This window comes from Ammospiza nelsoni, chromosome 1 (assembly GCF_027579445.1).
Source record: "Ammospiza nelsoni isolate bAmmNel1 chromosome 1, bAmmNel1.pri, whole genome shotgun sequence".
Lineage (NCBI taxonomy): Eukaryota > Metazoa > Chordata > Aves > Passeriformes > Passerellidae > Ammospiza > Ammospiza nelsoni.
In genome coordinates this window covers 36,181,944-36,207,940 of record NC_080633.1, presented here as the reverse complement: position 1 = coordinate 36,207,940, position 25,997 = coordinate 36,181,944, and the positions used below count along the sequence as shown (strand labels likewise).

At 41.6% G+C, this 25,997-nt stretch overlaps 1 protein-coding gene across 2 annotated transcripts in view; it reads left to right on the top strand.

The window, feature by feature from the left end:
• Nucleotides 1-22,141, top strand: part of RFTN1 (raftlin, lipid raft linker 1) — a 95,669-nt gene extending 73,528 nt beyond the window's left edge. For both annotated transcript variants that reach the window (XM_059482821.1, XM_059482812.1), the window contains exons 7-10: nucleotides 3,666-3,781; nucleotides 14,319-14,422; nucleotides 15,835-15,916; nucleotides 19,721-22,141. In XM_059482821.1, coding sequence (XP_059338804.1) covers nucleotides 3,666-3,781; nucleotides 14,319-14,422; nucleotides 15,835-15,916; nucleotides 19,721-20,158 — 740 coding nt within the window. In that variant the 3' untranslated portion in view covers nucleotides 20,159-22,141. The remainder of the gene's footprint in view (nucleotides 1-3,665; nucleotides 3,782-14,318; nucleotides 14,423-15,834; nucleotides 15,917-19,720) is intronic.
• Nucleotides 22,142-25,997: the final 3,856 nt, after the last annotated feature.

The following is a 25,997-nucleotide window of genomic DNA, read 5'->3' as shown; positions in this document are numbered from 1 at the left end:
GGACAGCTTTGGGGGACCTACCAGTGCCTGGCAGTGCCTATGAGAAGACAATCAAAAAGGTGGATCCAGGCCCTTGATTGTGGCTGTGTGGTAGGAGGATTGGAAAAAATGTACATTAATTGAAATGAGAGGTCCTTTTTGGATATAAAATACCTCTTTCTCATAATGAAAACAGTCACTCTCTGGAAGAGGCTGCTCAGGAAGTTGTGCCATCTCCATTCTTGGAGATTTTGAAGATGCAGCTGGATAGAGCCATGAGCGGTATTGTCTGCAGTTGTATTGAACCTGCTTTGAGCATGCGGTTGGACTGGAGGCCTCCTGGAGGTCTCCATCCAGCTGAATTATTCTATGAGTCTATGAACCTGTTGGATCAGGTGCATCTCATCTAGTGGGCAAGCTCTGGAACATGTGATTGTCAGCTTAAGTTGCCCTTAGATCTAGAGCCCTGTGTGATAAAGGTACTGCAGACTCAGTGCATCTAGCTGTTTCTTTGCCCTTCCACACCTCTGTGTAAGAGATTTTCTGAAATGCCTGCTGTTCCTGACAGCATAGCATGGGTTTTAAGTGCCTTTTCTTCAAAACATGACCCTGCTAGCTTTCTCTCTGCTGTATTCTCCTCCCCATTATTCTCAGCATCCCAAATGCTTCACATGCAAAGGAATTAATGATCCAATTATTCTTTCCTGTGCCTCCCTTTTTCTCTGGAAGTGTAGTACATGAGGTAAAATTTGTGAGATGTGAGAATTGGCAGGTGTACATTCATGACGTGAATGTTTAAAAGACTGTGGCACAACTGGTAGAGAGAGGAGATTGGTTCTGGTTGGGAGGGAAATCTCAGTGATTGTCATCAACCAGTTTCTGTAGAGTTTTTCACCAGCATCACTCTGTTGAACAGACACTCTTCTTTGCATTTGCAGCTGTCTTTCCATCATCATTTTCCCCTTCCATTTTTCTCATTTTCCATGGGTTTCTTTACTAGCAAAAAACCCCATTAAAAATCAATGGCTTGTGTGATTGATGGATGCAGCCTTCAGAAGCAGTCATTGTACTTCCAACAAGGAAGCAAAATCTTAGAATCATTTAGGCTGGAAAGGACCTTTAGGATCATGAGTTGGACCATAAATTCAGCACTGCCAAGTGATGTTTCTGCTGCCTGTAGGGTCTCCTGAGCTCAGCTATTGGTTTGTAAAACATTGCATATGTGCCATCATACTCACATATGTGGAAGCTGTGAATTGCATGAGTGGAATGTTCAGCAGAGTGAAACATAAAGGATGATTTACGAGTGAGTGTAAACACACGCCTGCTGATTGTGTTGTGATCGCCTATTAATTAGCTGGCAAACACGGGGCGGGGGAGAGCTCAAGCTGCAGTTGTGCCAACAGTGTGACACTGAATTTCATTAAGGGAATTCACAATGCAGGAGCAGTGCACTGGTGCTGTATAAAGCTGCCCTGGCGAGATCCGAATGTCTGTGTCTAGTCGGGATCTGCTTTCAGTCTTAGGTGCTCTCCTGTCATCCCTGCTTTGGAAAATTAAAGGACTGTTTGTACATTAGCATCCTGAAATAGATTTGGATATGGGTCTGGGTGTTGGAGTGTGATATTTCACAGAAATTGAGTTGGTTCCCCCTTTGTAGTGTCAGGTCTAACAAAGTGCTGCTTTTGAATGAAATCCAGTAATTAAATCTTGGACCCTTTGATATGTGGCAAGCTTGCTGTCCTTGTGTTTTCAAACCTGTAACCCAGCTACTTAGTGATCTAGCCTGTTATTCCCCAACAAAAATGTCTGTTCTTCTCACTTGGATGAGAAATCTGTCTGGATGACAGGAGTTACTGCTTTGTAGTCCAGCTCATCCACCTTGGAGCAATGTGTAATCCTAGCTTGCTGTAGTGCTGAGGAGTCTTCAGCTCTCTTTATTTTAAATAGAGTTGCAGGAAACCTGCCTGTGAAAACAGTGTGAAAGTAGACAGAGTATTTTTCTTTCAGTCTCCCAACAGAATCTCAAGGATAATCCCTAGTAAGTGCTTTACAGGTTTTTTCCTTCACAAGTGAACCAAAAAAAAAAACCAACAAACTGCTTAGTTTAGTGACAAGTATTTGCATCTCCTGACTTGCAACTTAATGACTCGACTGTAGCAGCAGCAGAAGAGGATAAGGGACTGTGCAAATAGAAACAGAGGGGTTGTGCATTGACACCTGCAGCAGCAGTCTTGCTGCAGTGTGTGTGTAGACATAAGCCTCCAGATGTAGGAGTCTGGTCTGTTGTGGGCTTTGCCTGCAACAAATTTGTTATTTCCAGATAATAAATTGAATTTAGATCATATAATGACATTGTAAGATGTTGACTGAGATTGTGTCTGCAAGAGGTAAGAAGCCTCTTAATCCTCCTCACTGCTTCCTTTGTGAAAATTGTTTTTGAGTTTGATATATGTTTTCTCTTGGAGGCAGCAATTCCTTCCTGCTGGCATTTCTTGACCTCATAACATCCAGCAGGAAAGCAGGATGACCCTGATGAAACACCTAAGCAGGCTTATCCAGAAAACTCCCCTGTCATTCAAGAATCTGTCAGTTTGGCATGTGTGACTGCATTTCAAAAACATGTATTATAACAGTTCAAGGAATATAGTGTTGCTGGAAATGTAAGGAAACTATTATGCAAAATACAACATTTGGGGAGGGGATAAGCAAGGTCTTTATAATCAGTCATACAGGGTAGATATATTGTTCATATTAGAAAGGCTGAAAAAGACGCTTTTTGACAATGTGAGAAGAGTTTTCTCTGTTTGTAAAGATCACAGTCCTGCTTATTTGCAGTTTCCCTAAACATAATTCTGTTGTTCCATCAATCAGCTTATTTTAACAAAGAAAGATAAGGTTGGGGGTTTTTTTCAGTTGTTCTGTTTCTGTTCTGTCATGGAGCTGACAAAACCTGAGTTCTGGTGTATGGGAGCGATTGCTGGTTATGGAGTGTGTCGCTGAGTTAAAGGAGAAAGTGCTGCTCAAGTAACTTTAAGAGGATGTGTTGTCTGAAAAAAGGCTGAACGTGTAGGGAATGCAAATGAGAACAGAGAGGCACTAAACCAGATGGTCAAAATGCCTTCATAAATTGATTAAATAGTTATGAATGTATCTTTTCTTTCACACTGTTCAGATATGCCAGATCATCCTTAGTCCATGTAGATCACTGTATCTGCAGTGGCTGATCCATATGCAGGGTTCTGTCTCGTGTGAATGAATGAATATAGTCACAAGTATTAATATCATAACTATCATAGAAATAAATCAGTATACATTCAGCACCCCTTGAAAATAACACGTTGACATAATAAATGGTCATTAGTGTGTTTACAGCTTCAAGTAGGTGAGCAGTACTGCTGAACTGAGGACTGAATCACTTTTGCCTGCTCAGAATGGGAGAGCTATGGTTTCTGGTGGCGAAGGAATAACAGACTGGACAGCAATGTGTGCCGTTAGGGAGTAGGATTGCTCTTAAAACTGCTAGAGATACAAGTCTCATTCACTTAATAGAGCTAGATTATCAGAGAATGTCTATGAACTTTATAGTAACATCCTTGGAAGAATATGTTGTTAATAAATTCAAATGCCTCACTACACATGGAGTGTCTTCTATAAAGCTTACAGGCAGCCCTGTGTTTTCACAGATTCTTTCCATGGGACAATGGATGGAGTGTTTCTCTTCGAAGATTTTGCTGTGGAAGACAGTAAAACCACGCGGGGCTATGATGCAATTGTGGTAGAGCAGTGGACTGTCTTGAAGGTATGTGTTTTTCTTCTTTGACTTTTTTTGTATATCAAAACACTCCAAGACTGTGAGGCAGACTCTCATGTACTGCCCTGGGCTGCACCTGTACCAGCCAGGCAGCCAAAGTGAAGGGATGCAATGTTAACAGTGATGCCAGTTCACCACACTGGGTTTGTACAACACACTTCTAATCTCAACCTCGTGCTTTTTTTGGAGGGTAGGAAATGTGAGTGACAGTGAGCAATGAAACTCGGGGCTATCTGTCTCCAAATTACAGATATCTGCTGGATTAACTGCACAGAGGATCTCCATTGGTTGTCAGGGCAACATGATCACACAAGTCATTGTAGCATCGCAGTTCTAAAGAAGGCAGCCCTTTAGGTAGGCAGGCTTAGCTGCAGCAGGAAAGCATCAAGAACTGCCTTGCCTCTGTTTGTCCTCCTTCATATGCTGAAAAAACTGCATATTCTGGGTAGGCCCCTCTAGACAAACCATAACTTGGCCTTCTGCAGATCCAGGTGCCCACACAGATCAGTAGAAGCACTGCTTAGGCCAGCTTGGTCAGTACCAGTCTTCCACAGCAAATTTTATACACACAGTACTTCTGTGTTTGAAAAGCTGGGCTTAAATTCTTTGTGACTTGAAACAAAAAGAACGTGGGAGGTTGAGGGGAGAAGTAGCTGCATTACTTTTAGGAGGTTTTTTTTTGGTTCTGTCTGTTGTTTGCTAGAAATAGATGCTGTGTATCTGTAAAGGCAATACCTGATCACTTCACTTGGAATGTATTGTAAAGGGTGTAAAATCCTTAGACAGATAATCCCTTATTTTGGCACACACATACCAGAAGAACAGATTAAGGGAAAATGGGACAGATGTTAGAGTAAGTGTGTAAAATTCCAGGAGACTAAGATTAAGAGCTTTGTTAGTAGATGATGGTTTTCTAGTGCAGCAAGAAATGGCCAAATAGTAACGACTACAAACAACTTGCAGAGTTGCAGAGTTAACAAGCTGTGTTAATAGCAGCTTTTCTTGTTGCTGATGTGTGTCTGAAAAATGATTCCTTTATTGCATTACATGCTATTCCATTTATGACAGACATGACTGTAAATTCTTGTTCATTTTTAGGGTCAAATTGCATTGCTGCCACTCAGGAACGAGGTTTTGGGGTAATGACAGATGGTTTCATGAGTGCATTAGGTCAGGGCTGATCAAGAAGGCAAATGTTAAGAAGCATTAATGTTAACCATGTGTTTAAAACTGTTAGGAAATGAATAGAGTTTGAAACAGCAAGTATATACTACTTCATACTACTGTGTAGGCTGTGTTTGACAGCACCTTATTTCAGAAGGCTGTGTTAGCTCAGTAATTGTTCAGAGAAGAGAGTGGGCATGGTCAGTGACAAAAACAGCTTCCATATTAGGAAGACTTTACATGTGTGTCCTTTCAGCCTGGAAAAGAGAAGAGTTGCAGGGAATGGAATGGGTAGAGAGGTCCTAAAACATGGGAAAGAGGCGAATAGAGATTGTTTGCCGTCTCTTCTAGTATAAGAACTAAGTGCCAAATGGTGCTAAGCAAACAAAAGAGAGGGATTTCAGATAATTATTTATGCAGCAGATCTGTGGAACTCCTTTCTGGACAAGGTTGTGAGTCCAGGAAGTTTAGAGGATCTTGTGTACATACAAGCATTTTAATTCAGTTCAGGAGTGCCTTTTTGAAGTGAGCCCACTGATCCATCCTTCATATGCCTCACTTCCCCTCACAGAATGGTCCCACAGTGCACAAACTGGATTTCTTTTGGTAGAAACAAAACCACACATGCTAAGTACACAAAATATTTGGGGCATGCTTGACTTAATACATATTACTTTTCCTTAACCATCACCTAGAGCCATGTTGGAAATAGCTTTCTGAGTTATAAATGGATTCCTGGCCAGAGCCAGTTTGGCTCTCAAACAACCAATCCAAGGTTCTCCATCTCAATAGGATATCATAACAAAGTTTGGCATAATGTGTGGGCACAAGACAGCTTCTGTCAAGCTACATGACAGGGATAATGGGGATCCTGTGTTGGCAGAGTGCTGACCAGAACACCAGGACTCAGCAGAAGAGTATTTTCTAGCAGCACCCTTTGAAGTGTTACAGGCCTTGGTGGAGTATCATTTGCTTTCAATTCTAGCAATTCCATGCTGGAGAGCACAGCTGGTCAACAGATTAAGGATTGAACCTCCCAATGCCATCTGGTGTGTTAGGAGATGCTGAACTGCTACACGCCATGTCTTTGTGAGGGCTAATGCCGAGAATCTCCTGTTCCACACATAATATTTGGGATGTGCAATTTCAGAAACTGACTGATAGCATATACAGAACTAGTCAGTGTGGTCAGATTATTCTCTGCTGTAATTAAAAATTTGGATACTGGGTTTTCCCTGGCAGTTTTGCTCTTCTGAAATCAAGTGTGGCTGTTCTGTGGGCATTATGAAAATGTTCCCCACCACCTGAAAGAGGAAGAGTAGGGGAAGAAGAACCTTTCTGAAGGAAGAATATTGAGACATTAGGGAAGTCTTGCAAAGGTCTTACCTGTTTGGAGAAAGAGCAGAGCTGGCCACTTTGGTTTTTTCCTCCTGCATTTTTACTAACTGGCAGGCTATATCTTGCCTCATGCTTTCTGAGACATAATAGGTGTAGGTAGGTAAAGTCGTGAAATCAATGAAAGGACTGGAAGCTGGGGGATCTGTAGGCACATGCACAGTGTTGTACTCAGAAGACCAAGTGTTAAACCTTGTTGGAATTCACCTTTATTTACCATCAACATGGAATAATGCAGTGGCAGAGGAAGGGACTGTAAAATGGGGAAGGAGACAGAGTTTAGTGGTGACAGAAGATGTCCAAGAGCCAGTAAAGGCTTCTTTCTGTTAGGAGTTTTACAAAGTATAGTTGTTACAGACATAGTTATGGAACAGGTGGAATGACTCATTATGTAGAAGATTGGGGGGGTTTTGATGTGCATTCAGCTCTCATCTACATTAACATTTTCCATTTGTTATTTCCATTTCTGCCAAGGCAGTGGTAGAAACCCTGATGAGTAGCATGGCATAAATGAATATAACGGACCTTAAAAATTTGTATCGGATTTGGTTATCTGGGTGAGCTTTGGAGTTATTCAGATGTGGTCTGAACTGAATGTAAATTTATTGTGCTGTACTAATTAAGAAGAAGAAGAAACAAACAAAAGAATCCCAGCCACAACAGAAGAAAGCTTTTTTAGAAAGGGAGACATGCAGAATGTATCGATGCCCTTTGGAAAGAAGACCTCTCTAAATGAAAAGGTAAAGGGTTGCTGTTTAACCATTACCACAAAAGAGAGGGGTTGGCACACCTCTTAGCAGGGAAAGTGCTGCCTTTTTAATTGCTAAGGCTAATAGAGAAAACAAGCTGAACAGTGTGATGCACTCAGTGTGTGTGTAAAATGTCAGTTTGTAGAGGATGTAAAGCTCGCAGCTGTCACAGTATGTGGTCCCGCCAAGCAGCAGACAGGATGTAATAGCTCCCAGTAATTTAACTCTTTCTTCTCCAAAGTAGAGCTGTGGTGTCCTCTGCAAATGACCACAGGACTTGTTATGACAAAATACTGCACTCATCCTTATCACTTTAACTCTAAAAATGTCAGGACATATTATTTCCACTGCAGTCTCTGAGATCTGACCCTAAAACTTGTTTGATGGTTTTAATTCTGCTTGTGTAGGCAAATGTGGGTAGACAGTTCTGATTAATCAGAGCCTGCATGATTTCCATCTCCCCCTCTCTAAATTTGTCACTTTCCCTTCCCCATTACCCAAGACAAAATAGCTAATATGTCTTTAAAATAGAATGCTAAAACATTTATTTTAGATTGCTGCATTGTTATGCCTCTGAAGCTGTGTTCATTTTGAAAATATTGTCCTTAATTTACACCCATTTTCTCATTGAAAATCTTGAGCTGCTGATTCATCATTTTGTGCTTGCTGCTACGCCATACCTTTGGTGTACTGACATGAATTAAAATCTCAAATACATTGTGGTGTTGCCATATACTGTGGTGTTGCCATTTCCCTGGCAGACTTGAATGGGGTCAGTCTCCACCGTAGACATGGTAAACCTTTTAAAGTGCGACATAACAAAAGATTTAAAAAATTATCTCTGCTGAGCCTAGGTTGCAAGTTGCTTTAATGTAAGCCTTGAAACAAATTCTCTGGAAATAAGGATTTGATTTGTCTGTAAATCTGATTTAGGTCATATGTCAGTTAAGCCATGTTCTGCTGTCTCTGGCCACGAGAGAAATGCATGACCAGGAGCCAAGGAGCTGATGGCAATGGGCATGAAAAGCCCAGGGGAGTCATGTGTGTGACCCTCTTTAGCACTCAAAGGACAGATGTGCTGCCTGGGCAAAAGATTTCAGCAGTGTCTGTTGCTGAATTCTTGTTGCTTTTTAAGAAGAGCTGAACAAAAACCTTTAGGAGCCTCTTATCTTCCAATAATTTGTTTTTATTAATTCTTGTTTCTTTCCTTTATATAACGTATGAAAGGCACATATATACATATATATTTTTCTGCTGAACTCAGTAGACATAGGTTTAAAATTGATTAAAATCCACATGATTAAGATCCATAGGGTAATATTTTCATTGGTTTTGATGATTAATGTAGTAACAGAATTTAACAATATGAACTTGGAACGTCCCTGATTATTTCTTGTGGCTCTGGTAGCATTGAACATCTAACAAGGTGAATGCTTCTTCCATGTGAGTAAGGGCACTTGAAGTAAAGAAACTGAAAATTCAGCACAGTATGGATTAAAAAATCCTTCCCAGCTGTCATGGTGTTCTAAGAATTAGTTGCCTGCTCACCCATAAACCTTCAAGAGAAAAGCGAACATCCCAGATCTAAACTTCCCAGTTAAGAACAAGCTGAGAAAAAGTATTTCAGTCCTCTTTTATGCTTGCTATAAAACCATGCAGGGCACATGTTCCTTTTGCTCAGCAGCTGTCTCCAGCCAGGCAGCAGTGCCCTGGGTGGTGCCTCTGTGTGAGCATGTTGAGGGGTGTGGGTGCAGGACCCCAGGGGCCACACACAGAGCCGCCCGTGGGCGAGGGCAGCGCAGCGCCCGCCTTCCTGCTGTGGCAGCCGCTGGCAGTGGAGGGTCCAGGCTCCAGCTGCAGTGCTTGCATGGAAATAGATCATTACTTGCATAACTGGGGAGTGCTCCACAAAGCCTTCTGGTAAAAGCCACATGTTGTTTGGGAATAAATTATAACCGAAGGGGATTGTGTTGGGGAGGCTGCCTGGGGATGATTAAGCTGAGTGTGTAGGGCACACTGGAGTGTGTAAGTTCTCAGGTAGTGGTTTTCTGTGTTGTATTTTCCCCCCAGAGAACTGATGGGCAAGCAGTAAAATCAGTGTTCACCTTAAGGTACGCTTCAAGTGTTGCAGGAATTGTGAAAATAAAGTTGCCAGAATTATTGAAGGAACTGTGCTGATGGAATTGCTAGATCACATTTATTTCTTGTATTTCTGGGACAGTTACGTGGAGTTGTTTCATCATTTGTACATTGTCTGTGAGGTGGCGAGTTCAGTACATCTCATAGGATGTTTCCTGTGTGGAGAACCCTCTGTGTCAACACTTTCATGTTGTCCAGCTTTTGCTACTTCTATAAATGCAAAATTGTGCTGCTTTGCAAATGTACTTCTGTGTTACAGGTGTAGGCAGTATCAGGAGCACTCTGATATTTCTGTTAGTTTATATACAAGCTAGAAAATAGGATTGGCATCCACTGAGAGAAGCAGGCATTGTGGGCACAGAAAGGTTTTTTGGTTGTTGTTTTAATTTTACACTAGATGTGGAGCCAGCTGTGAATGGTACTCAGCAGCCTGTGTGTGTACTGAAACTGTGATTGGATTTTCTGAATTGCAGAAACACTCTCTTAACACAATGCTGCCTCATATAGTGTTACAGCCTTACTATATTCTCCAAAATATTCACATTGCAGGAATTGACATATATATTAGTAATTGTAAATAACTCTAAATTACATATGCCCAGAATATTGAGGGAAAAGCCTGCCTGTGGGTTTATTTATTACTCCTTTTTTTTCTATTACCTTTCCATTGAGGTCCCCATTTGGCAGCTGCTCTTTGTTGGTCAGTGACCCACCTGCTTCCCAAAGCTCCTGGTCGTTTCCAAGGATGCAGGAGCCATCCCACAGCCCCCTGCTCCACAGCTAATGGATTTGTAGCAAGTGTCTGCCAGCAACGTGCTGTGGTGTGTTACACATGGAGATTCAGGAGCAGCTCAATACTAGAGGAACAAAGTCCAACTTTTTTATTGCTGAAGCATTTGTGAAACTTCCCTTTTGCTTCCAATAAATGTTTTTAATGGTTCAATACTGTTACACTGTCAGCAGAAATTATCTCTTGGAAGAAGTCTGAAAAGGAAAAAGACAAATAATTCACAAATTTAGAGCTTGAATTTAGTCCCCACGTCAGCTGTGTTACTGCAAACATAAAACAATTGCAGCACACTTTTACTGGGTCATTCTTGCACAGTCCAGGTATTCAGTTTCTCTTACTGCATTTTCTTTCTTTTCCACTAAGGTGCAAGTCCTGCTTTTGCCACTTCCCTTTCCTCCCTTCAGTGCCCAGGGACAGAAAAGCTCTGGCTTTGGCAGAGCTGGGGACTGGTAGCCAGCCTTGGCTGGAGGTGTGTGGTGCTGCCCTCATGGCATCCCTCTGGTTTTTGTAAGGAGCTGGGTTTGAATGCAGTGCCCATTTTCTGCAACAAACAGTAGGTTACACTTTCAAAGCAACTTGTTTTTTTTTACTTCCCATCCTCTTTGCCATCTGTCAGTAAATTTTGGTACGCAGTCTGTTAGGATTTGCTGATAAAGGTTTTATTAAGATTTATTTAATGGGATTTTCAATCTACCACTCTTTAATCCATGCTGGAAAAAAATATTAAATAGTGACAATCCATAGCTGCCTTGTAACTAAATCACGTTCACTTAGCCCAGGAATAGCCCAGGAAAGAATGATTTCTGAAGAACTTCTGTCTCACAAGAGCTTAGTAGTTGTCTTGTTTATTATCTTGCTGTGGTTAAAATTGCCACAGTAGGGGGGGAAAAGAAAAGAAAAATTGTTAATGCAGTTGTTTGTGTGGCTTGCCCTAGATATTATTCTTATCATTTTTTCATCTTTTTTTTTTCCCCTCCTAATGAGCAGAAGCAACTGTGAAAGGAAAAAATGCTGGAAACAAACAATACAACTACAAATAAAAAGAATTCTTTTCATGTGATGCAAGTCAAGGGAAAATCCTAGTTCAATATGCTCTGGCTTCTTGACACTCAAGGTGTGATCAGAGATTACTTATCATCCACAGGAGAGTGGGAAGCAAGTTAATTAAAATTTTCCACCCTTTCAGTGAACGAAATGTCTCCCAGTTTGAGATGCATTGTTCGAACACTTCTTTTTCAGGAGAGCTCTGGCACGGTTTTTTCTACTTCTACTGGTGTTCAAATCCAGTATTTGCTAGTTAGAAAAGAGCATTGCACTTTTATTTGAGGGAATGGTGTGCTTGAAATTTCATTTCTATTGTCTCTAATAATAGTAGATAAAATAATTACTGCATTAAATGTAAAACGAATACAAGATTACTCTTTTCCTCTGCACCCATCCCCTAGTATGTTGTTTGTTTAGAAGCATTTTTGCTTTAGAAAGCATTTAATATGACACCAATTAAAGGTCTGTATAACTGTGACTCCTGCTGGCACACAAATTCCAGTGTGGGATAGAGTTACAGCCGATGATTCAGGAGGGGGAGGGAGAAATAATTTCATGTGGTCTTAAAAAAACCTTCAATTATCTGTATTTGCAAGTCAGGAGTTTGAAGCCCATGTGGATTAACCTGTTTATTTTGGAGTGACTCCTTCCTCTTGTCTGTCATCTTCAAATTCAGCCAATTATTTGGAATAGTCTGTTCCCTAAGGAGCTGGAGATGAGGTGCAGTGTCTGACTCCAGTGAAGCATCATGGAGTTGGAGGGAGCTTCTTAAAGGGCCTGAGGAGCTCAGAGGAGGGAACACCTCTGCATCATGTACACACCTCCTGTCTCCAGACAGCCCAGCAGGCACACTGGGGTGTTGGGTACCAGCACATGGGAAAAATGAGAGGTCATCTTTTGGTAACAACTCTGTAGAGCTCTTTAAATAGGTTGGTTTTTCTGATTTTTTTTTAAGCTGCCAGATTTAAAAAAAAAAAAGAAAAAAAGTTTTTTAGGCCTAATTGACTTAAATTTATTTTCTGGTAACTTTACCCTTTTGAATGTGCTTACCTGCTTGTTTCCTTTCTGCACCACTGGGTTGGGAAACACACCATCATCTGCTGCAGATGGTGCTTAATCCTGACAAGTGAGACAGGTCCAAAGCCAGCCCTGTCTCGCTGCTCGGAGCCTGCAGGGACAGGGGGCTGTGGCAGGAGTGATGGCATGTCCCTGAAACAATTTGGCTTCTACAGCAGCCAAATGAGCTCTGCGTGGTATTGATGTCCTTCCTCATTGCCATAATCTCCCTCTGATTTCTGACATTTGTTGCACATCCTGATGCAAGAAGAAGGTTCTTCCTGCTAATCACCCACCTCAGGCCATGAATTCAAAATAGAAATCCTCTCTACAACACAAGATATTCCTCAGGGCACAGGCAAGCTCTGCTGTGCCAGTCTTTCCTGATCTGCTTCCCTCCTCTAAATGAGTGAGCTCCTTCTGGTTTTTCCTCTGCAAACACTGTTTGATGGAGGGAATGTTTTAGACAGGTCCTTTTATGTGGCACCTCATGAAGAGCTTGTGATGGTGGAAGCTCTGACCTTACTCTTAATCATCGTCTTGCATATTTTCATCTTTATTTTTTGCAGGCATTGTTGACCAGTCTCATAAATCTCAGGCATTTCAGCTTAAAGGCATCTAGATATGTTATGATTTTTTTATTACCCTTGGACACTCTATTTTAAAAACTGGAAAGAGTTCACAAATATCCCTCTTCCAGAGGGAAATGGGAGTCAAAGGAGACTGAATCTACCCCAATCCCAGCTGCAGGATGAGTCTTGATGGCTCCAGTGGACACTAATTAAGGGCTGTGTGGTATTGCCCCTCTCACAGAGTCACAAATTCCGGTTGTACTGGGTGATGTTTTAATGTAGAACTACCTCACTAAGCCCCCACAAGCCTCTGTACAAAGTAACATTAGCAGTGGTCTCTTGCAGGCACTTTCTGGGGTAGAGATTTAAAGCATTTTCCTTTTAAGCAGGACTGATACAGCTTCTTCAGCTATTTGCACTTGTAGTCATGATCAGGTTTTTAATAGGTACAGTCAGGCAGCCGTTCAGTTATAAAGATATAAGTGACCTAAATTACATTTGTTAGAAGAAAGGAATAGCTGAGATTGGAATTCACTAAAATACCTTGAAATAACTACAGAAGGATTTGGATTAGTTCTGATCAAATGACTGTTTCATTACTGTGGAATAAATGGATTTTTTGGAGCTGCAAAACTATTGTGCCTTCCCCAGTGTAGTGAATTGGCAGTTAAAACTCCTTTCCTGCACGTGAAACCAGTGTAAGTGCCTGAGCTTTTTGGCAAATGTAATTGTTATTCCAATCAAATTTAGTTATATTTGTAGAGACTAGTAGTTACCATTTGTCTGCTTTGTGTTTATTAAAATTAAAAACCAGTAAATATGCTGTAGCATCTATTCATTAAATTACTGGCAGTCTTGGCAATTAGACACCTCACTGGAATAATCTTTGTTGAAACCACCAGTGGTTCTTTCTGTGTGGATTTCAAGGTCTGCCATTTAGTTGAAATGGAAAGAACAAGGCTCTGCTGGGTAAATGTGCAGCAGGAGCCAGACTCCTGCACTGAAAGGCAAAGCTTTTGGTCTCGCCCACAGATTTCCTGATTCAAAATAAGAAGGCAGCAATGCTTATTTGTGAGCGATAAAAGGCACAGAGTTGTACTTAGATTTTTTGTTGCTGTTGTTGGCTATTTTCCTTTTGATCCATCATGGTAAAGTAACACAACTGATTTCAGTGCAGATATTCAGGATTAACTGAAGCTTAGACAAGTGCAGAATCCAAGCAAAGCAATGCTGTCATTTTTTAACTACTTGAACATAATTTTTTCTCAGGAGGAGCTAATTGATAACATACAATGAATTTATCCTGTTCGGATCTGGAACGATCTAAAGCTAGATGGATGAGTCAGGCAGTGTAAGAACAGGATCACAGATGTTTACCATTTTAAACAAACTCCTTTAACAGTTTGGGATGTATGGGCGGTCAATCATTTGTCTCATGTTTTTGAACATTTTCCTTCCTGCCTAGCTGAATATAAAACACGACCCACTTTGGTGCAAAACCCCATTTTCCCTCTGAGAAAACACACACATGTATTTTTTCTTGGGTTTATTTTTTGGAGTTAAGCTGAATGTGGCACTCCAAGTGCTGATGCCAACTGTTGCTTTTCCTTCCCCAGGGAGTTGAAGTGCAGACAGATTACGTTCCGCTGCTGAATTCCCTTGCCATGTACGGCTGGCAGCTGACGTGTGTGCTTCCCACTCCCATTGTGAAGACAAACAGGTAGGGAGGGGTGGGTGCTGCCTTTTGGCCAGGGAAGGTGCTGTACAAGCACCACAGTCTGCACAAGCAATTCCCTGTGCAGTCAGTGTGGGTTTCCTTGCAAAGGCTGCTGCAGCTGTTCTCGGGGTTTTCCACGCCTTACAAGGCACATGTGGCAGGAAGCACATGTCTGGTGGGCAACAAGACTGCAAGGTGGCAATGTGCTTTCTGCATGAATTTTCTGGGTGTTGTTTCTGCAGCTCTCTAAACTCTGTGACTGTAAAATCCCTGCTCTGGATCTTCCAGTAAGGTCCTTTAGAGCAAAGACAAAATGTGTGATAATGCTTGGAGTGAGATGTTGTCTAGCTGAAGAAAAGTAATTTTATTCTTAATAGATGTCTGTCTAATGCTGCTGGTACAGTCTAGCTGAGCAGAACCCTGGGAGATTAGTGTGTCACTGCTCGAGTAGCCTTGTGTGCACATACAATAATTCTGTGGTCTACTTTGCTATTATTTATATTCTGAGTTTTTAAATATAAATGCAAATCACTTAAAAATAATCTTCATAATTGGTGAAAAACAATCATACCACTTGTTAATCATGAAAATAGTGCTTTCTGAATTTTCACTGGTCAGGAATATATTTACTTGTATATAGACACCAATATAATCAGTTGTGATTTTCTTATCTTAATTAATATGCCCAGCTCTTTACAAGATTTGGATGAAGACTACTTACTCCTACACATATAAACCTAAAAAGTAAAAGGCCATCTGTGTTGAGGGAGAAACTGTATTTAAGTTTTACATAAATATTCATTCATAAGAATGAATAGAAAATCAGTTATGATTTGTAATCCCTGACTCTTAAAAGATAGATATATAAAAGATATGTGTGTGTGTGTATATATATATATATATATATATATATATAAAAATAAAAATTTCTTTCAGCTTTCTGTATCCCACTAATACCTTGAGTAACAGAGGAGTCAGTGCAGAAGGGCACCCACCTGGTGGTTGTTCCTCCTGCCATGCTGCAGACCTACAGGGAGCACCCAGCCCCATTCCAGATCAGTGCCCCTGGAGGGAGGGAAGGAACACTCTGGTGTTGCTGGGGCACTGGGACTCTTGGGTTTCTTCCTTTTCGTCCCAAACAATTTATTCTGTGTTTGCACACTAATGCTAAAACATTCCATTCCACAAAACTGTGTCATAGGCTGACAGGCTCTATCAGTCTGAACATTCCCCTCTCCCTGCCCCCCAAAATACCAGGCTGCTCAGAGACACCAGGGACAGGCAATGTGAGGATCATTCTTCATTTTGTTCTTCTTTGACCTGCAGAAATAAGTGACTGAGATGGATTTTCGCTTTGAATGATGCTGGATGTGAATTTAATTCATTCTCAGGAGTGTGCATTTTTTTCTTTTCAGGGAGGGGAATTTATCTACAAAGCAAATTGTATTTCTTCAGAGACCTTCTTTGCCCCAGAAAGCAAAGAAGAAAGAATCTAAGGTAAATAACCTTGAGTTTCTGGTTTCTTTGGGTTTTGCTGGTGGTATTTTTATATTGAAATTGATTTCCCATAGAAACAAAATGGCCTATTCAATGTTTCTGTGATACAGTAGGAAGACAGAAGGAATGGAGCTGTTCAAATGAAAGAAACAAAAAATGCTCAAATGATGTCAAAGCTTCTAGATTTCATTCTCTGATGAACTCACAGTAGTTTAAGAAATGCAGATTTTTCTTCATGTAAACCAGCCATAATCCTCCATTTAGACCTAAAATTCTGTCATGTTCAGGGCATGTAAGGTGGAACCAACACCATTTTCTCTCGCCTATTTCCCGTATTTTCTGTTTAAACTGCCTTCTTATATCTCTATTTCTCACTGTTTTGGTAGAACCTGGCACAATGTAGGCCTGATCTGGGCAGGTGTGTCTGATGTGTGAATATTAATAGATTCTGCTGTAATTTAACCAAGAAAAGCCTCTAGAATCCAGCTAAATTATCCAAAGGCATAGCTGACAACTAGTGATGTATGGATGTGGATGCATGTATGTATTCCCACTTCCATTTTTAAACACACAGTTGTGGGAACCCCTGCCCAAACCTGTCATGCCATACAGCTGGAGAGAGAAATACAGGAACTGTAAACAGAAAGTGATGGCCTTCCTACAGTGGTCAAACTTGCCTTGCCCTTTCAGTATGCAAGGGATCAGAAAAGCCAGATGAAGTATGGAAAAGACCTCTGGAACCACGTGTCAATGAGGTTGTGACTAATGCAGCCTTGTTTTTGTTCTGGCTCTGTGGGCTTTGGTGAGTGCTGCCAGCCCAATGTCACCTGCAGGAGTGGGTGCTTGAGGCCATGCAGAGCTGAGCTGCAGCAGGAGATCAGAAATGCTGAGCAGAGCTGAGCACCAGGAGCATTTACCCAACAGTTTAGATAATTGCAGGTAGTGGTCATCTATGGAGCCCTCGCTGTTTTGGAGCCTGGTTCTGTGAAAGTTGTCTTTGTGATATAGTGCAGACCAGGGGAGTGCTTGAACTGACTGAAGCAGGAGAGAACTGCTGGGAGTGTGACTGATTTAGGATTTACCCTCTCTCATTAGCAAAGCTGGAGCCCAGAATACTGTGTGAACTTGTTACAAAGCCCACTTTCCTTGTTTTCTCTCTTTGTTTTCAGGGGATTAAAGGGATCTTGGAATGAGTGTTAGAGTGCCTGTATTTAGTCATTCTTTTCCTACCACTGTGTTGTTTTAGTGGAAGGGATGAGAACCCATATGTGGTTGTTCATCCTCAAATAGAGAAAGAAGTATGATGCTGATTTCTTGTATTATAATAACACACACATACCATCCAGATGACTTGAAACTTTGTTTAAGTTTTTTTCATTCCGGGTTATAAAAGCTTATTTAACAATGTCTGGTTGACAAAACAAAGGAATCACTTGTTGGCAGTGTTAAATATACAGGCATATTTGAGGGCAAGAATCACAACAGCACATTTTCATACCAAAGGTCAGGGAAGGATGACATACCTTGATTATAGTTCTGTAAAGGGATGTAGGACTGGTTCAACATCCTTAAGTGGTTGTTGTGTCACATCAAAGATGCCAACCCAAGCATTTGAGTAAAAGTTTTTGAATATTCACATACAACATCCAAGGCTCTCAGGGATTTTTTTAAACTTAAGCTATGGCATGTCTAAAATGTTTATAGATAGCCCTCAGAGGAGGGGAAATAGGATGATAACATTAAAAGGATATTGCATTGGTGGAAAATGTTCTGTCCTATCTTTGCACATCAATTAACTGCTGTTCAAGGTAGTCAGACAAACAGAGAAGAAAATATGCAAGGAGTAGTACAACTTCTCTCTTCAGTGATAAATATTCCTATTACTGTAATATTCAATCAGGGATGAAGTAACTGTGTTCATTCACTTCATACAAAACTGATGCTTATTTCAGCAGAAACTGGCTGAATGCATTTTTGTGAAATAACGGTGTAAGTACCTGACTTGAGTACACGTACACACACTCACAAAGCCTCCTACAGCTGGATCTTTATCACATTTAGAGCCCTGATCTTACCTTCTGTCAGTGAGAGCTTTGAGTTAAGTGGAGTAGTGGGTGCCCAGCCACTTCTGCAAATCAAAGAGGAAAAAACTCAGGTGTCTGAATTTTAAACAGCTGAGCTCTAGAACTGAGATGTTATCGTTCCTCTTTCTCTAAACTGCAGTGCCATTGAAGTGAAAGATAACTTCCTCTATTTCTTCACAAAGAACAGTTTTGTGAAGGCCAGTTTCTTTCCTTTTTTTTCCCCCTTCTCCTTTTGCATTAAGTTCTGGCTACCAGGAGGAAAGAACATAGTTCCAGCTTTGTAATCTAATAATAAGTTTTGAATGGCTTTTTGATTAAGGAATAAATAGCTAGATCAAAAATTTATGAATACAAAATCTTTTGGCCAACTTCAGCACAGACCCAGTTTCACTGGAGAAAATGGCTTTTTTTGAACATGGCTGGGTTTGCTGAATGTCCTGATGAGATTATTTATGCCATCCAAATATTGCCTCCTAACCCATTCCTGAGCTTCCATCAGCAACTGACACTGCTGAAAAAATGGCTGTGCACATTCAGAGGTACTAAGCAAGCTTGTGTAGGATGGCTTAGCCGTGGCTTGGAACCATGGAGCAAGTCCAGAAGAGGCCTCAAAGTTGGTAAGGGGACTGGAGCACTTCTCCTCTGAAGACAAGCTAAGAAAGTTGGGGCTGTGCAGCTTGGAGAAGAGAAGGTTGCATGGAGACCTCACAGCAGCCTTCCAGTATGTGAAGGGGCCTGCAGGGAAGTTGCAAAGGGACTCTTTGCCAGGAAGTGTAGTGATGGGACAAGGGGTAATGGCTTCAAACTGAAAGAGAAGAGGGCAGGTTTAGATTAGATGGTAGAAGGAAATTCCTTACTGTGAGGGTGGAGAGACACTGGCACAGGTTGCCCAGAGAAGTTGTGGGTGCCCCACCCCCTGACAGTGTTGAAGGTCAGTTGGATGGAACTTGGAGCAACATGGACTTGTAGGAGGAGTCTCTGCCCATGGCAGGGTAGTTGGAACTAGATTACCTTTAAGGTCCTTCCAGTCCAAACCATTCTATGATTCTATGACTCTGTTGTCTGGCTTTCCTTGGGGAAAGCTTGATTTATTTTTTGACAAATGAGGCAGATACAATAGTGACATATTTGTCAGCCTTTATACCTGTCAAGTTAGTATTTCAAGGTACTGCTACTTCCCGTTTTGTTTTTTAATAGTAGTTAAAGCAGTTCTGAAATGGTGGCTGTGGCAAGTCCTGTGGAAGTGCTGCAAGTAGCAGCCTCACGCTTTCTCATCAAATGGCATTCCTACAGATGGTTCAGAATGTTTTACTGTTTGGGTATGGTCGTGGGTGTGGTGTTAGTTCTGCTGTTAACCTGGTGAAAAACACTGGAATAATGCCATGGGATTGCTTCTTCTGTCTGCACTTAGGCAGCTTTGCAGATCCTTCCCTTCCACACAGTGTAGAGAGGAACCCACCAGGCACCACAGCAATAGCAGAAGCAGAAAGCATCGAGCTCTTCTTCCTCTCTGTAACAGAGATATCTGTGTTGGCAGAAATCATCTTAGACCATCTGATTTGGTCAGGCTACTTCTTTTAATCTTGGATCTTTCTGGTCAAATTCAAATTTAGTTTTTGAATTAAAGCTAACTCATCAAAACTCATGTCTACTCAGGAAAGTAAATGTCCACGTGAGACTGCCTCTAATGGTCTTTAACATTTGGATCCCTTCTTTGTAGTTTCACTGGAGGTTCTCCAAAGAAGACATGCACAACAGAAAAATGAAGAATTCCACAAAGGCTAAATTAAGCACTAGGGAGAAGCAAAGGGCACAGGAGAAGCAGGAATTTGAAGTCACAGAGAACACGAGAAACTTAGAAGCACAAATCTCAAGAGCGGCCAAGCCTGATCCGGAGCAGCAGCCGGATGATGTCATAGACTTGGGAGAGGAGGTAGCCGGGACCAACGACAGCGGTGCCCCCCAGGACAGGGGGTCAGCAGAGACGTGTCCTGCCAGCTGTGACACAGGTGACAGTGTTGGGCAGGCCTGCCCCAGCCCCAGCGTGCCCGGCTGCCCCGCGGGGGAGGCCGCGGAGGGCGGGGGCTGCGCACCAGAACCGGACGGCTGCGGTGGCACTGACGGGGCAGCGCTGGACGTGGACTGCTCCTGTGAATAAGACCGACTCTCAGGAACCCTGTGAGAGGCTGATACTTTGCCAAGACAAAAAAACAGATTTTGATAATCCCCACCGCTAACTCCGTTGCTCTACTCAGCATTTCTTTTGCATTTCTTTGACTTACTTTGCTCCTTAGCACTCTGGTATCTTAATGTTTTAAGTATCTACAGGGCCCAGATTTTTCAACCCACAGAAATTGCAAAATTCCTTTCACTGTACATAGTGGGAAAGGCTCTCCTGGAGCTACACTTTAAATTAAAAAGTAGGGAGGGACAGAAATCATACCTTTTTCCATGAGCAACCTTAGCAAGCTAGCTTTGAGCCTAGGTCAGGGCAAGTTTTCAGTTTGGTCAGATTTTACTGTGTAGTACTTTCTTGTCCATGTAGCTTTTCTGGAGAAGTTATTGTGCCAGATGTTATTTTGTCACTAGGCTTGTAGTGTCATAAAAATGATATTTGGACTTCAAGAGGTTGAAACTGAGGTTGGAAAGCTTAGATAAGATAGCTGTTATCTATATCTTTCTCCAGGAGCACACTCACTGATGATGCTCTCTTCTGAATTGTATTAACCCTTACAGATATTTAAGCAGTAAGTAAATCGTGTACCTGTTCAGGCACAGTGGGTAAGCAAACTCCACGGTGAATCTGTGAGGTGGATGATTGCAGTACAAAATGCAATTTTCCATTCGGTCTTTACCAATCAATAGTTCATCAGTAGCTGTGGGGGCTTCAGAAGACAGAAACGCAGGAAACGAAAAGGCAGGTAAAAAGTACTTCTGTCAGTGGTTATCCCCACTAAAATGGGAATTAGATGTTACCTCCTGACCTTCTCCAGGTGGTTTAGCACCACTTCCTCATTGTTATGAAATACCTTGTGGTAAAGATCTGAAATTTTACACAGTGGTCTGTGGCCAACAAATGTCAGTAAACGACCTTCCAAAATGACCTTAACAGACTGTTTTCTTGGTACAAGTAATCATATTCTGGGACTGATACCTAAGGGAATTCTGTAAAATTACCAATATTTTCATGTTTGAAGCTACATAAAAATATTTACAAGTGAATGTACATGTAATATAATTTCTGTGCCAATGTTCTCCAAGTACTTTGGTATTTTTACAAATGTAGGAAGGAGTGGTTTCTCTCTTCTTAACCACCTTCATCCTTATTTAGAAGTGGTCAAGTGATCTGGTAACAAGATGAGAAAAACATTGTAAATTCCCCTGCTTTTCTTGTTTTAAAGCAAGAGGTAGAGCTCTGTGATTTGCTGTTTTTTCCCTTGACTGATTTGTGCTTGATAATTTTCCTTAGTCTTCAAATCAAAATGCTGTAAAAAGGACTATGTTCTGTATCAGACATGTACCTAGAGTGGTTCAAAAGCATCTTTCATGCCTAAAAATTACTCAGTTGGCAGAACATTGCAGAGAAGGGAAAAATTACATCACTTAAATATTCATTTAATTGGGATGAAAGCACTCAAGTTTAAACCATTTGATTTCACACACACAAAGCACAGTGGCATAGTTTTGTCATTGATTAAAGAATGGTTTATTTTGAATCAGTGGTTTAACCATAGGACTGTAAGTAACTTCAGTTTCTGATACTATTTTTCAATTGTTTCATTTGGTATTTTAAGATTATACTGGGGTTCCAATATCCTCAAAAATAGGTTGCTGCAGTTGTTCTGCTTAAATACAAGGTCTCTGCTCTGTACAATTTTAAGTTCCTGTTTTTTTTAGATTTTTTTAGCATAAGATCCTTTTACTGATGGTTTCTATCCCAAGGACCAGCTTTGTATTAATCTTGTTTAAAAACTCACAATATTTAATGAACGTTTTGCTAGTAGAAAGTGTTGTAGTAGAAAGACCTCTCCAAATACTTTTTAATAGAAAACGTTTTTTGGATTGCAGTTTGACCTTGTTTAACTGAATCCCAACTGCTTACAAAACTAAAGAGAAATAAAGGTCATGAGGAGATTCCTTATTTGTGGTGTTTGCACAAATGCCAGTTATTCATCCCCAAAAGGAGGAACTCAGTTCTCGAAGTGGTGATGAGGGGAAGCTCCCTACTACTGAATTAGCAGTAGTTCCTGGTGCTGCAGAACTGGCTACTTGGTTTTCCTTTCCCAACACAGCATGGAAGGGCCTGTGGGGAAGTTGCACTTGTTTAAGTGAAGGCTTGATTTAAAACTGTTCCTGTAAAAGCTGGGTTACGGTTGGGAGGAGTTGAAGAGAACTTGTATGTTTTTTCAGTTTCAAAAGGGCAGCTGCTTTGGGGTTTAAAATCTCATAATCAGTTCCAAGTTGTGATGTTGAATTACTCTAAGCTGGTTCAGCTGTCTGAAGTTGTGTGCATGCCCCTGTCCCAAGGAGAGTGAGAGAGCCTGAATCATCTCTCAGACAGATGATCCAGATGTGATGAGGCCTGGGGAAGGCAGGTCTGTGGTGCAGCAGCAAGGCTCCACAGCTGTTATCTGCTTTTTATCTCAGCTGCCTTTGCCATTTTGGGCCTGAAAAAGCAGGACCACCAAAGTGGCCGGGGAAGTGAAAGACAGCGGTCAGCAAGTGGTCATCTGAACAAGCCACCAGCTGCTAGGCTGGAGAAGTTCAAAGGAGAAAATCCAGCTCAGGCATTGGAATGGGCTGCCCAGGGCGGTGGTGGTGAGGCAGATGGTGTCCCTGGAGGCATCACATCTCTGGATGAGGCAAATGAGGAATGTCAAAGGGTGGATGAATTAAATGAAAGATGGAAAAGGATTTTTAAATTGTAACAAACAGTGGGGAGCAGGGGCAGAGGAGTACAACTATGATGGGCAGGGTGTCCAAACTCTCGAAGCATCATAATGAAAAGTTATGTTAGGAGGGGTGAAGTGCACAAACCATGGGACTGGTACTTCAGCTTGCATTATGTCTTTGATTATTGGATCTGTGCACTTGAAAACAGTATATATGAAATAGCCCAAAGTAGCTTTAATATATGTATGGAAATGAAGCTAAGTATAAAACAATATACCCATTTCTGCCTAATCTGACTCCTCTGTCAGCCTCGATTTCTGAGGTGAGCAGAGGAAGGAAGGGGCTCTGCATTTGCATACCCTACTTTTTCCTTGTAGTTGCTGTGATTCTACATTTGCCTCAGGGAGCCAATTATAGGGCAGAAATGAAGCATGATCAGCCTTTCATGCAGGAATTTCATCCTCCCAGAACTGAAGAGTATAAGAAGAGCAGATACTAATTTCTTGCTGATGAATGTTTCTCAAAAGTATGAGAAATGCCACTGAAGAACACGCCTATGAATTGTAGTTGCAGACACAATTCATATGTGTCTGAGGCTGTTAGTGAAGATGGGCCCTTGGCTTTAAAAGGTGATCCCTGCCAAAGCCTCCATCCTCAGGAAAGTGCCTGTGGTGCTGGATGTGGCAGCTGACTCTAATCAGTACCTTACCTATACACTGAAGGGGGAAAAAAGGCTTTTCCATTTTAAGTGCTTTCTGTTACTCACAAAAGCACCCTACTAACTAAAATGATCTAATGATAACTGAAAAGCCACTCTTTTTCCAGCTAATTGATGCAAGTACTATAGGAATATTTGATACTCGTTGTACCAGATGAGCTCATGGCAAACTGGTATAATACATGTCACAGGAAGAAGAGAAAGTCTGATAAGGCTGCAACATCAGGTAACTCACACACCATGTTCTCAAGTTTAAATATAAATGTATACATTTATATTGGAGAGATGGACACATCTCTCAGTCCTCATTCTTTATTGCAAAAAAAAAAAAAATTCAGTCTATTTTTTCTCCTTCTACTTTTTCTCCATCAGCTCTTTAGCTGATGGCACAAGTGTAAGAGGAATAAACATTTTCTACAATGACAAGATTCACCAAAGTGATGAGAATATTTCTCCAACTCAGTAGCAGCTGAACAGCAGGGGCTGCTCTCTGTTCCCACCAGTGCAGGCCAGTGTCACATTTATTGAATTATTTGTAGACCATGTGTTTATATGGGTTAATGTTTCTGGGATGTTATTTATATCTTCAATTACAGCAGAGTCAGATCCAATAACAGATTTTAAGGTGAAACTGACATCTCCCTAAAAGACCAGGAAACTCTCTGGAAAGAGAATTCCAAAAGATTCTGAAGTGTCAACAGGAAAAGGCTGTGGAGGAAGTGCACATCAAGAACTTTCATAATTTCTTGGCTTAGAAATTTATTGCAAGGTAAGAAAGGACTTCTTGCTCACAGTACCAGAGGCTACCACTATTTGGGGGGGCAGGGGGTATGAAATAATTGTTCTTGTCCATGTTTGGGGGCAGTGTTTGTGTGTGTTTCATCCTGCTCTCCAAGTGGGTGAGCCCACACAATTAGAGAGATGTGTCCTTGCCCCACAGCACTCAGGCTGAGTGTAACAGGGCATGACAGAAGGAGGTTAGAGGGAAAAGAACATGATGACAGAAGCAAAGGGTTTCAAAATGCCTTTTGTTAAATGGATATTTTGGTGCAGGTCTGAGGAAGGTTTGTGAAAGAGATGTAATTTGGGCTGCAGAAAGCCTCTGCATTAAGGGAAGAAAAGGGTATACCAGTTTATAATTCATGAAATTATTTAAGAGTTATAAGAAAAACAACATTTAAAGGCTTCTCAGAATCTTTTTATCATGACACTGTTAAAACACAGACGAGCCTAGTGTGTGGCTATTTTAGGGCACCAGTACTTCCTGATAGCAATGGATTGCACGTTCCTAGGAAAGCCCTGCTTCTTTCAAGCATCAAGCTCTGACATGTCAGCTGTGATCTCTGTGAACACAAAACCCCCTGGGTGTTACTTTTTGTGACAAGCACGCTGTCCTATTTACATTCTAGAGTGAACAAACAAGGAAGCATTCATTGAAATAGGGGTACTCAGAAGGAATCTTCCTCTCATTTGAGGAGGAGGGATTGAATGAGACATCCCCTCTGGGCCTGCAGTGGCTGCACAGGGGGGCAGCAATGGCAGCAGGCAGTGGCACTGCACGGAACAGAAGCAGAGGCCTAAGTGTAGGCAGCAGAAGGCACAAACTTGGGGGCAAAGCCTCGGCACAGTACTGTCCCCAAAAGGCAACTTTTAAAGGTCCATCAATCAGATCCACCCCTCCTGATGGAAAATTGAGCCTGTCTTTAAGTTCTGTGTGTGCTGAGTAGCAGAAGGTATGGCCTGTTCCTTTCAATACCCAGGAAGCACTGGCATTATTTCATTTGTTTATCAGCTTCTGCCACAGTCCCAGGAGCAGCTTTGTGCTGCACTCAAAGCAAGGCCTGGCCTTTCCCAGCAGGGCTGCCTCTCTGCACTCTGAGGATGAGGTGCACATCATTACTTGTGGCAGTCAGCAGCCCCCAGGCTGTACAGTGCACCAGACTGAGAAAAAGAGGGTGGAACTGGAGTATGCTGCAGCTGAAATGACTTCTTGGGAGAGAGCTACAGCTGGGCTTGAGGCCTCCTTAGGCAGCCACAGGGACATTATGCTTGAAAAACCAAGTGCTTCCCACCAAGGCAAGTGCAACAGGCTGGGGATTGGCTGGTGGTTCAGTGTCTTTGCAGCCCCTATTAAGGCAGAGCTGGGAGACACTGATGGCAAGGAACGTGCTGCATTACCTAGTTTGCTATGTCTGAAATGTAGCTGAAGGAAAGGAGCCACTAACAAAGGAAGGCCTTATCCATTTAACATTTTTACTAAGTCAATATGAATTTAGTATTTTTGATATTGTTCCTGATTGAGGTCTTCAAGTGTACAGGAGAAATCTCTGCTACTTAAGGACTTGAACTGTCTATGCAGATAATTTAAAAACTCATTATAGACTTT